Here is a 12,822-nt window from a genome sequence, read left to right as displayed (position 1 = left end):
TGGGTTCTAATTTGTTTGGAAGGCATATAGTCCGAGGCAATCCATCAGATAATCCTTCAGCAAAGCAATGTTCCCATGACCTGCACCACAAGACCCATTAGCTATATCTTTAATAAATAACGAAACAGATGTTCTCCGGAGCATTGAATGTCATTCCATTTAGGTTAACTGTGCTTACAAAAGAAATATGGTTGTTGTTAGTTTGCATGTCGTATCTCAAGCTGCATAACCAACAGAACTAGTGAAATAGTCTCAAATTGAACTCTTAATGTAAAGTCTTTGCTTGCTCTCCTCGATACCGTATATCTAATTTCTGGCTGTGCAGTGAAAACCAATGGTCATAGATCCGTCATAGAACTTAGACTCATTACCAAAAAAAATCACACAAAGAATACTTTCTGAAACAAGCAGAAAACCTTCACAAAGCATAATACGGCAGAAGAGTAACTTCTGAAGGTAAGGTTTTGCCTTCTTAGTCATATTTTAATGATAATTCCTGAGAGAAGTTCCTGAATTTCTTGAGAAAGTTCTTATCCTAGAGGAATCTTTTCTGTGTGCAGCGAGAGTTGGCAGGTTTTCCATTTTGTGTAACAATCCCATGCCTTGCTTTGGAATTTTTGGAAAGCTTTTCTCAGCAGATGCAACTTGAAAAGTTACTTATTTTTTTAAGGCCGTTTGATAATTCTGATATGAAGGGATAGTAATGTAAAATGTAAACAGAAGAAAAACCTTTTGATGTCTCATTTTGAGGTTGCGGTTTTGTTCAAGGTGTTTTAATGCAAGAAAGACCCAGCATTTCTTAATTTGCATGGTCTTTTCTGAGAAGAATGGGGCAAGAATTGATTTTGGTCCCCTATGAATGTTTTCTAATGAAGAAAAATTACTGCTCTTCCCAACTTCTGATCGAGATTGTGCAGTGTGAGCTTGGACTAAAACAGAGCTGGGGCTGAAATCGGTCATAATGCATACCAAAGTACAGGTGATGTGCCCAGGAGGACAGAGCTGTCACACCATGTGTTTGTGCAGTGTGCATCTCCGAGTGTTGGAAACAGGCTGTGGCAATCTGGTGTATGTGGAGTTCTGTGGCTGTGTATACGTGGAATGAGCCTGCTGTGGGTGAAGCTATTGAAGATGTGATTTCTTCCTTTTATATAAATGTTTTTAGCTTTCCAAAGGGGACCTGTATCGCTGGAGAAAGAACAGATGTGTTTGGACACGTGATATATATAAGTGATTTGGGTGTATTCCCTTTCACTGGTCTGAAATTAGAAACCATTTCCAAGCTGCTGGTGGCCTTAAAATATCCTCACTTTAAGTTGCTCTATGCAAAAATCAGATGGGAATAGCAGTCTGTAAGATACTTACTACATGCCAAGTTAGAATTTGTTCACTTCCATTTACAATAGTATAGATTAGAAATTGCAACATTTCAAATTGATCCCATCTTCAGGGTCCTGATTTTACAGCCACTTGACTGTATTTCTGATTAGCCCCTTGGCAGTTACTTCCCTCCTCTCCTGGTACAATTGGTGTCATCATTTCAGAATGGTGACCATGTCCAGTTGGTAAATGGGTGAGTTTTAGTGGAGATGAATCACAGGAACAAGCCTGTGTTCTCTGATACAGTTCTGACACCGTCTTTCTTACAACACCAGACCAAAGGAGTCTCTTTCTGTTTTTTCCCTACAGGATCCCAGAAGCAAGCACAAATTTAAGATCCACACCTATGGGAGCCCGACCTTCTGTGACCATTGTGGGTCACTGCTTTATGGGCTTCTGCACCAAGGGATGAAATGTGACAGTAAGTGAAGATTTTCTGTGTTATCAAAAGGGTGCTTTAGAGAGTAAGTGGAAACTCTGGGTAAGAGCTTCTTAGCTCTTTTCTGTAGAAAATACTGTTTCAAATGTCAGCTATTTATAGTAATGTTATATTTCAAGTGGGTATTTCAGTACTGTAATAATATATTGATGAAAATCACCTGTGTTACTGAGAACACGGTGTATTCAGTTTGATGTGGCTGAAGAGCCTTTGCTGTTCCAGTTTTGAGATAGCCTCTTTTTAGACTGGTCAGGGTGAACGCGCTGTTGAAGACTGAAGTTTGAGTTCAGTTGGTAGCCAAGGTCCAATATTTCACTTGTATTTCATTCCTCTTGGAAGTCTCCTGCTAGAAAAATCAAATAATCAATTTAAACCTAGCTCCCATTGTTGCTAATGCTGGCACGAGTGCTCTGTTATCTTAATCATAGTCCCAGCAAATCTTGATTCCATTTTCACTTGTTTCCCTTGCACTTTGTTAATGATACCTCCAGTTTCCTGAAGTAGATTATTTCTCTGTCTCATTCACTGTCTACAAAACCTAAGACACAAACTAGCCGTGTCCTGCAGCTGAAAATGTACAGCTGTAACCTGAAAGTCTTGCCAACAGTTAAGCACTGTAATCTTAACTTTCTCGTCGCTCAGTGTTTGCAGTGTAGTCATATTATTAGCTTCTCATGACTGTCCAAACCACTTTTATATCCACAGCCTGTGATATGAACGTTCATAAGCAATGTGTAATAAACGTCCCAAGCCTCTGTGGCATGGATCACACAGAGAAACGAGGAAGGATTTATCTGAAAGCTGAAGTCAATGGTGACAAACTGGAAGTAACAGGTACACAACTTTGGAATTTTGCAGATTTTTAAGTGTATAATACACAATATGGGCTTATGCACCTTTGTCACACCTTTGTGTATTAAAGCCAGTGATGGAGTATTTCCCTTCAGAAGTGTGAGGATTTCAGTCGACGTGTCCTTGAATCAAGAAGCTATGAACTGGTGTTCACAAAGATAAACACAAATGGAAGCTGTAGCAATAGCTTTAAAAACTTAGGAACATTCATTAGAAAATCACTGTGATGTCAGTTTTCATGTAGAGAGCAGACCAGTAGGATAGCTGTGGCTGGTCAGGAAGTTAGCCATCATCTGCAGAAGTACTCTGGGCTTTCATCAGCTGAGGAGTTGCTTCCTGCATTTCAGAGTATTTAATAAACAAAAGCAACTTGGATTCAATCCCAAATATTCTTGCCAGTGAGCTATGAAATGAAAAAGAAATCACCACATTCTGTAAGGTGAATGTTACCCAGATGGGAAGGAGGGAGAGAGGGGAGGAAAGAGAGGGTGGCAGTTCATTTCTCCCAGGATACAGGAGTGAGCTTCAGTTGTGCACATCCCAGCGACCCATTGCAGCTCCGGAGTTCCAGAAAAAAGCTCTGGAAAATGTATGTTGTGAGATGAAGGATTGTTTTGTCCCCCTAAATAGACACATGAAATGTTGTCTAACTCCAACAGGACTTCCTTGTTCTGCGTCAGAAAGCGGAGTTCATTGCTTAGGGTCTGCATGAGGATTTGTATTTACAGCATGTTACATTTGTTCTGTGTGTGCCTTCTGGTTTAGGTGGGGTCATCTTGTAATGAATGTGATGTAATGAATCTGATACCTGAAATGTAAAGTTGGGAGTGAACTTTGTTTGATTTTACCTTTTTGTTGGACACACAACAAACAGTTTTCTTTGCCAGTCACATTGCAGTGTATTTACTCAAAGGGAGGCCACAGGGCAGGAATTAGGATGGACAGAAGTTAAATAAGGGAGGGAATAACAACAAAATCTTCATTATTATTTTTTTATAAGTGTAGAGGTAAGTCTGCAAAACAAATTAAATCCTAAAGAAAAACCTGATTTTATTATGGCTCAAAATTTTAAGGAAATATGAAATATGTGCGGTAGTGACTAGAACCAAAATAAGTGTGATCTCATGTAATAAAAAAGCACATAAAAAGGACATGAAACTGTTGGAACAAGTCCAGAGGAGGCCACGAGGATGATCAGGGGACTGGAGCACCTCCCGTATGAAGACAGGCTGAGGAAGTTGGGGCTGTGCAGCCTGGAGAAGAGAAGGCTGCGTGGGGACCTCAGAGCAGCCTTCCAGTATCTGAAGGGGGCCTATGGGGATGCTGGGGAGGGACTCTTCATCAGGGACTGTAGTGACAGGACAAGGGGTAATGGGTTCAGACTTAAACAGGGGAAGTTTAGATTGGATATAAGGAGGAAATTCTTTACTGTGATGGTGGTGAGGCACTGGAATGGGTTGCCCAAGGAAGTTGTGGATGCTCCATCCCTGGCGATGTTCAAGGCCAAGTTGGACGAAGCCTTCGGTGAGATGGTTTAGTTTGAGGTGTCCCTGCCCATGGCAGGGGGGTTGGAACTGGATGATCTTGAGGTCCTTTCCAACCCAAACCATTCGATGATTCATGTAGGAAATGGAGTAGAAGATGCTCATAAAACACAGATCATCAAAAGCTTTTACCTGAGGAGAGTGTGCTGGTTAGTGTGTGACCAGCACTGAAGGCAACAAATCTACATGTACACTGACACATCTGCAAAACTGGTACTGCAAGAGACTGAACTCAGTGTCCACACTGAAACAAGAACGGGTACCACTCCTGCATTTCTTCTGTGGGGAATGAGTCTCAATAGAGACCATAGCCGTTGTAGCCAACAGAAGGGAAATCAGACCATCACACTGAATTCTCACAGCTCACAGAACCAGCACACTCCTGCCACTGTTTTCATCCATAGCTCAATTGTCTCTAAATCCAAACAACTCCACATTCTCCTGCCAGACCTTGTAAAATGTAGAAATACGATATGTTTTAGTTAGAAAGGATCAGAGTGGATCCCAAGTGATACCTAATTGTAGCTTAACTTCTCTGATAGCTTCCTGTTGATGTAGGAGGGGTAAAGTTGTCCAAGGTACTGACATTAACAGAAAGGTGGTTTCTCTAAGTAGCGAGGCATTTCATAGATGCTGATGCAGATTCTAAAAGTAATTGTACCATGAGAGAGATACTAGTTCGAAACTCATCCAAGTGACTAAATTTAGTGTTCGCATTATTTTAGGCTGCTTTGCAGCAAGATCCTTAAATATGGCTTAAACTTCCTGCCATAATGCACATAATTTGACAAATAACACATAGTTATTTTCTGATGATCCCACAGGTTTATAATCGGTTTAGGGGCAAAAACTTGTCATAAGTATGTGGTACTAAGGCACTATAAAGCAATTACACAAATAGGTGTTCTTTCAGTTCACAGTTTTATTAGAGAAGATATTGGGTGGCGTGGTTTACCCTTGGGTGAGATGGTTTAGTGTGAGGTGTCCCTGCCCATGGTGGGGGGGTTAGAACTGGATGATCTTAAGGTCCTTTCCAACCCTGACTATTCTATGATTCTATGACTCTATGTGAATGGGGTAAAATTGTTACAGGTATTTTGTAGGTTTCCTCCTGTAGCTCTTTTTGGTGCAGCCGGACTTGGCAAATGCCGTTACTTCTGTGTTTATAAATAAAACATTTCCATCCTGCAGTGAAGCAGGTTTCTGGACAACAAGAAGAACCATTTACTAGAACCTTGCTGTGTGTATAACCATTACAGTGCTCTTACGTTCTTTTGGTTGAGGCTTGCCAGCATTTCCAAGCTTTCAGAAAACTCCTTTAAATAAGAATGACAGTTGCCCTGAAAGGCAGAACCTTTTCTTCCCCACAAAACGTACTGTACAGACTAAACCCACACAGGGTGAAGTTTCGGATACCTTTTGTGCGTGTTTAATGGCAAAGAAAATTAGTAGTTGTCAGGCAGTTATGGACATATTCCTGTGCAAAACATTTGAACTCCTTTTTTCTTCTAGTATGGCACTGCTTCTACCGTATTTATTGATAAAACCTTTGCTAGAATAGGCAGTTCCCCAAGCTGCCTAGCATGACACCACTGCATTTAGCTTTGGGAAAGGAGGTGAATTAAACACCCAGGAGGTTTATGAACAGCAGGAAAAATAATCAATGATTGGCTGTTTAGTTTGAGCCTTTGCCTGAATCTTTATCAAAGGAATTACTCTGTAGGTGTTGAAATCCTTCGGCTGAATTCCTTAATATCTCTGCTCTGCATCCTGTTTTGGTTGTTAATTAGCTCCTGCTGATTCGATCCTAGCCAGCCTTGATTGCATGCAAAACATTTGTGCTGCTAAATGGAGACCTGCCATTCTGGTTGGCATCTTGCAAATCACTTTGATGGGCAACTGAACCATCCCAGTCCCAGCCAGGGCACGCATCAGTGATGCAGCACCCATAACACCGCCTGCAAGATGTGCTCATTTAGGGAACACTGTTTAATCCATCATAATTTGGTTTCACTTCTGCATAATTGCTTTGAGGGTTTTGTGGCAGCTTTTGTTTCCAAAAAGGCCGCAATACACACACACAGAGTAAAACTGAGTGGTTTACTGATAAAATATTGTAAATAGGATTGGGTTTTTTCCTAGTGAATACTAGGGGAAAATCAAAGCGGAGCACTGCCCAATGGAGCTGGCCACTGGTTCAGTCAGATTATCTGAAATACCCAGGTATTTTGGTAAGATTCGAACTGAACTAATAGTGGGAGTGATTCAGTCCTATATGAAAACATAATGATTTCCAGTTTATGAGGGCAAATCCTCAGTCTGGGTGCTTGAAGGTAGACATTCGGTCTTTTCTGTGTGAGTGTTAGAGACTGCAATGCTTTTCACAAACAAGTAGGAATTTTGTGCGGGCACACTTTGCCAAACTTCATCATTCCAGGGCTAGTCAGTATGCCTCGTTCAGTGCTCATTTGTGTTGCAGTTCTTAAATAGCAGTGGTTTATTTTATAGCTACTAGCTTGAGAGTTACAGTGAATATTAATAATACATAGCACTTGCAGTAAATCAACATGGTCGTTCTCTTTTTATAGGAGCACTCCTAAATTGCTTTTTTCTGAAATCACTGAATTCGTGACCCTTTCATGGGTTGGACTGAGTTGGGGATTTTGCTTTTAGGCAAAGTAAAGCAGTTTTGGCTATTTTTAATCTATGCTTTTGCACTGAATTATCTTCCTCCTGATGTGCATTAGAAGTTTTGTCACTCTTCCATTTACTTCTTGACCCATCTGATAATTCAGAGCTCTTCCGATGAGTTGGCAGGTGGCTGAATCACGGTTTTGGTTTCTCTTTTTTTAGTGAGTAAACAGTAACCTTTGTGAGAAAATAACCCCATCTGGCACTTGATGGGGATCCTAAGCTGTGACCTGTGAGCTGCTGGGAGTTGGATTTGGCAGGAGCTGACACTAAGGAACTGGCCTCCCGACACAGGCACTGGTTTAGAGGCAGGGTGTTAGTGACTCGCTGTCAGCTAATGCACCCTGCTGTTACATAAATGTTATTAAAATACATATATACACAGCCCAGAGTTTTCAGGGGTTTCAAAGTGTGTTTTTCCGAGCTGGAAGAATACAGAAGATCTGGTTTTATTCTTCACTGATGCTTCTGTTATTTAAAAGAAAAGGAAACCTGACAGCGAGCTTGGCAGAGGTTGGGAGCACCGAACAGGCTCTCCAACAATCATCTCCCTAGGAGTTCTGTACTCCTCTCCGTGCATTTTTCACATCATTTGTGACTGTCTGGCTGCTGAGCTACCCTATGGCTCTGCACGTTAATGTCTTGTCACACTGCTCACTGCAGGCAGCAGAGTGAAGAGCCTCTGCCCAAACAAGCTTGAGGGGAATTTGGGCACATTTCTAGATGCTTGTAAAAATGTTTCCTCAAAGGATCCCACACCACACGCACACGGACATAATTCCACTTGTGATTGTCTTGGTCAGTATTAGTCTGTCTTCGTTAGCATTAATTTCATAATGTCCACAACTTTAAAAGGGAATATAGATGAATATTCAGGCTGTTTGACCAGCTTTTAGTACCAAATACCTATAAAGTGGTCCCAAATAATGACTTGCATGAGGAAGGTGTTTGTAACATCTCAAAAGTACAAATCTCATGGTTTATCTCACCAGTATCTGATCTCTTTTCTGGCATTCCCAGAACCTGCATTCCCAGTCACTGCATTCATTACAGAAAGAGCTCTGCCTTTTACAAATGCCAGCCCTGGCAGCAGCTAAAATCTTCCTGTTTCATTCATTAAATTTAATTTACCATGAAGAAATAGGCAGTGCGTAGCATTTAAAAGGAAGATTAGCATTTCAGAAATGGCCACCTGCATGCATATAACAAATCTAACTAAAATGCTACATACTTATGTCGGAGTATAAACAGATAAGAGTTAAAATTTAATAGTCCAAATCCCTTTTCAGATGATTAGCTATATCTTGTGTTAAGACTTGTGTTTTATTAAGTACCTGTCCTACCCAGTAGTACTTTTTTTTTTTATGGTGGTAATTCTTGTAAAGGTAATCTTATCAAATACAGTTGCTCCTAAGGGATTTCCAGTTGAAATCAAAGCCTGAGAGCCTTTTGCAGGCATCAAGTACTTATTAAGTACCATTAGAGATGACTGTACGTTATTTTGTTAGTAGGAGAGAATATGAATAAATACAGAGGAGTGAAGTATTCTGCAGCATTGGTTCATCTACTCTTGTGTGTAAATCACCTGTGAAGGGCAGGAGTTCCAGTTATCTGCGTTCATTAGATGCTGGTCTCAGGAGGGATATCAAAAGACATTTTAGCTGCTGAGGGAGTAGTTATGGAATAGAGAAAAGTCTCATCTCTGAAAGGTCTCTTAGTGATGAAAACTGTATGGAAGCCGGGCATTGAAACGCAGGGTCTTTTGGAGCCAGTTGTACAAGAGTCACAGCCAGCTCCAGCAGGCGAGCATTCAGTCCGAATAAAATCAGATCACCTTAATAAAATCTTATAGTAAATCTTCAGTGAAAGCTGAGCAGTTTTGGAGGCAGCTTTGGATTTTGCGTTGAGAGAGTACAAGTACACAGATTGCGAGATTTTCTGTAATAGGTAAATCTTTTAAACTGTGTCTAAGGGGAGTGTGGTGATGTACTGGGGAGAAAGTTCTTTGGTTGGGAATCCTGTTATCCACCTAAGTAGTCCATGTAGTGGGCAGGTCACTGGAATCTGTGTCAGATTACTTAAGGAAGTAATAAGAATTATGGAATAATTTACTAATGCTTTATTGTGGGAAGGCAGGAACTCCAGGATGTACTGGAGCTAACAGCGATCTGCATTTCTTTCCTTTTGCTGGATAGTTTGCCAGAGAGACCATTTGAGACTTGAATCATCTTTTAAAAGCAGCTATTCATGTGTGATTGAGAGATTTCTGCTCGTCTGAGTTGCCTGCAGGGAGTTAAAGATTGGCAAGAAATGGTTGCTGTGATTAGTAAACTTATTATCAACATTTGGGAATTCAGGAAAAAGGTAGCTGTGACTCACTTGAAAAGGAACAGAATAAACTCACGCTGTTGATAATTCGGCTTTGTTATAGAGACAATAGCATTTATTTATTCATTCCCATGACTAAATTTGTTTGCTGGTATCACAAGAACTTATAAATCCATAACTGCATGGGGCTCGCAACTTGTAACCTATAAGATCTCATGAAAGAAGTTCTGCGTTTGTCATCCACACTCTGAGCTCGTCAAAATGCTGCCTGAATTTCTTCTCTTTACATAAAATGTCAGTTGTTCTCTACCAGCCCACTCTGTCTTATTTAGATATTTATTTAAAGTATGGATGCCTAAGAACCAGCTCTGTATTTGCTTATGGCTTTAGACTATTCCTGGAAAAGTGGGCGTCCTAGTTTTAGGCATGGCTTCTGGATGGATACTGCTGGTTATAAGTAGCACATATATAAGAACAGCCATAGGACAGTCATCAACTATTCCACATTTTCTGCTGAATCACCATTATGATCTTGCCTTCTTTAGCCACGAGGAGGAAAATGGCACATTTTTTCTCTATGACAAGTTGACAAATATTTCTGGTTTTCAGAAGGAAAACCTGGGCAGTGTTGAATTTGTTAGAAACTTCAACATATACTTCTCTTTAATGCGTTTTCATCTGAGTGCTTTCTCAGTCCCTCTTAAGAGTCTAATCTGAACAAAATGTTGGGAAAGGTATCTTGTACCAGCTACTTTGCTCAGTACAGAAGTCATGGATGGTAATAGTTGTGACAGAAAACTGTCAAGTAGTAGTTTAAGTTTCACCCAAGTTACACTCCAAGTGATGCTGAACTGTATCTCACTTCAGCTATCTGCAAATTAGAGTGACATCTCTATCACAGTGTTGAGTTTAATTAACTGGTAATTATAGAGCAGTATGAGATTGCTTGCCATCATTACAGCTATAGCAGAATCCAACCACAGTAAGTTGATGTATTTTCTTGGTGTTATTTTTCATTTCACTTTAAATGTCTTTATTTCTCATTTCACTTTTTCTGTTTCAACCACACACAAGAGGTAGTGCCTTTGGCGGGGAGGCGAAATCTCTTCTTCTCAATCCTCTTACAGAAACCTGACCTATCCTGTTAAAAATAGGGTGTTCTTAAAGAGGTGGACCACATAGATGCTAATTCTTTATAAGCACTCTTTAGCACAAGTATCATCATGCTGTTTCCTCAAGAAAAGAAGTGCTAAGTCAGTTGAGGAAAGATGTCTAAGGGTACTAATTATGCAGACAAAAGTGCAAATGGGCCAGATAGTTTAAAACAAGGAGTGAGGTAATGACTTCTTTGGCAGCCTGTATTTAGATGTTGCTTCTTTCCTTCCAAGTTCATTTCTGAACTTCTTTTCTGGTATTTGGAGGGCTTTTTTCCTTCTATGTGTTTGCTGTGAAAAGAAGAAGTAGTCTTACACATGCTGCCACCTCCTCCTGCTGTCAGGGCTGGTTTCTAGGCATGGATCAAGGCTAATCAGGGCTGGCTTTCTCCAGGAACAATCCATAGCACAGCCTCAAGAAGGGCTCTGCACCCACCCAGCCGGTTCCTCAGAACTGCTCAGTTCCGCCCTGAGCATCTCCAGGTAAAATTTAACCATGAAGGTACAGTGTTAAGCAATTTTGTTCAAGGAATTTTAATGGAAAACTTACTAGTGCGTATTCCTGGGAAGCTGGAGACCACGTAGAGCGTTCTGCGCCTTACTTATGCCAAACCACAGTACAGAAATAATAACAGAGAATAAAAATGAAAAGGTGGATTTTGAAGCAATAATTCATGTGCCAAACCTGGCAGTGCAGTCCCAAGTGCTATGTACAAGAAGACAAAAAAAAACCCGCAACCCCAAAATAAAACCACATATAAAATGAGAGAGCGAGCAATTTGCATTGAAAGCTGTCACTTCATCCTTCACTCACTTATGGTTCTTAGTCCCTTTGGGACTGTAAATATTCAACTGAAGCAAGTTATTTAATCTTGATGTTATTCCTCTAAAGTATTTGACAATCCCTTTCAGTGTGCTTAATTTTAATATTGGATGAAGGTTTCTTTTGCATGGGTTGAGAACAGAAGAGGTTTTCCAGCTGACCTCTGTATGCAGAGACCCTCAAAAGGCAAACTCAGAGTAAAATGAAAGTGGAGGCAATTTCTTTGGACTGAAAGCTGTCATTTCCCCAATTGCAAAGCACTGTCAGCTTCATACAGGGATTGTGGAAAACTACAGATGGAACGCTGCAAGAAAAATGCGTGTTTCTGTTTTGTTCTTTTAAATCACGGTGTATTTTTTCTGGTACAATTACTTGAGTAACATAGTGAATAGAAATACATTTTAACTTAAGATTTTAGCCCATAGACATTTTCTGCCTCATTTTAAAAGCGCAGATTTAAGAAACGAAACTTAATCATTATCAACTGTTGGTTCAAGTTAATGCGATTCCTTTCCAGACAGGATCTAATTTCAATAATTAATCTGCATCAGGGTATCTGTTCTGCATGAGAATTATCTTGACAAATAAACTAGCTTGTTCCAAATAAGTAGCTTGCATTTCTGTACTCTGCCTGCTTTCTACAGCCATTTTGGATATAAGGTACCAGTTATAACTGCTATTTCTCTCTTCCAACTTGTTCCACCACATCTAATCCTCTCTCATTAAATGGAGCAGGTTGGACTGCTTGGAATTACTGGTTTTCTGTGGCAGTGGCTGTTGTTTTCCTCCAGTTTTTTCCCTCTACAGCTTGGATCAAATGACACAACAGCTAAGTAGTAGATTTGCAGTAAATCATTACTTAGCAGTTATGTCATTTGAAAGAACACAGTCTTTACCAATACTGAAACACTCTTTCCATCATGTAAAAGGAGTCTGTCAGCCTAGAGCTACTTACATCAGCGTGTGAATACATACCTGTCCTGTGCTTTATATGCATTGTCCATCTCTTTCTGTTTCAGTAGCACACAGTTGTCAGTCCACCACAGCCCTGCCTTTATTTCTAAAGGGAGAACAAAAGACACTTTGAAAAGACATACTTCAGCTGGTTTACACGTCATTAGAGTGTCCTCCTCTTACTCTATAAATAATGAGACTTTATAAAATATCTGTGTTGCTTGGATGCCATTCAGTCTCCATTCTGGGAAATAACAGGTTGAAATCCTGGGAAGGTCTATAATTTTCATTCATAATATGAAATGCTATTTAAATCTGGGGAAAAGAAGGAGAGGGCCTTGAGCAAACCCTAGCTATCTTTTGCTGAAGATCTGCTCTGATTGAGTTCTTAAGTGACTCTAAGGCTCAGCCTTTTGTAGGAAATGTTTTCCATCAAGAGCTATTAGGTAACTTAAGGGTTGATCTTTCCTAAGTTTCCTTTCAGATCTCTTCAGTTAAGTAGGTAAATTTAAAAAGCCCTCCTGAGGTTGACTCTGTGAAAGCAGTAGCTGAGAACACAGTCAGTAGAAGTTTAGTGACTCCTAAGTGCTGGTCTTCCTTAATACCCTAGGAGCCATGTCACACCCTCAAAGCTTCTTGTTATTTTCCTTCCAGGGA

At 40.3% G+C, this 12,822-nt stretch overlaps 1 protein-coding gene across 1 annotated transcript in view; it reads left to right on the top strand.

Moving 5' to 3' along the window:
* The window catches only part of PRKCA (protein kinase C alpha), a 143,538-nt gene that overhangs the window by 87,460 nt on the left and 43,256 nt on the right, over positions 1 to 12,822 (top strand). Inside the window, exons 4-5 of the mRNA XM_065693238.1 lie at positions 1,690 to 1,801; positions 2,525 to 2,653. Coding sequence (XP_065549310.1) covers positions 1,690 to 1,801; positions 2,525 to 2,653 — 241 coding nt within the window. The remainder of the gene's footprint in view (positions 1 to 1,689; positions 1,802 to 2,524; positions 2,654 to 12,822) is intronic.

Source organism: Lathamus discolor, chromosome 13 (assembly GCF_037157495.1).
Source record: "Lathamus discolor isolate bLatDis1 chromosome 13, bLatDis1.hap1, whole genome shotgun sequence".
Taxonomy (NCBI): Eukaryota; Metazoa; Chordata; class Aves; order Psittaciformes; family Psittacidae; genus Lathamus; species Lathamus discolor.
Note: the sequence above shows the minus strand (reverse complement) of the source record. Positions and strands in the feature narration are given on the sequence as shown.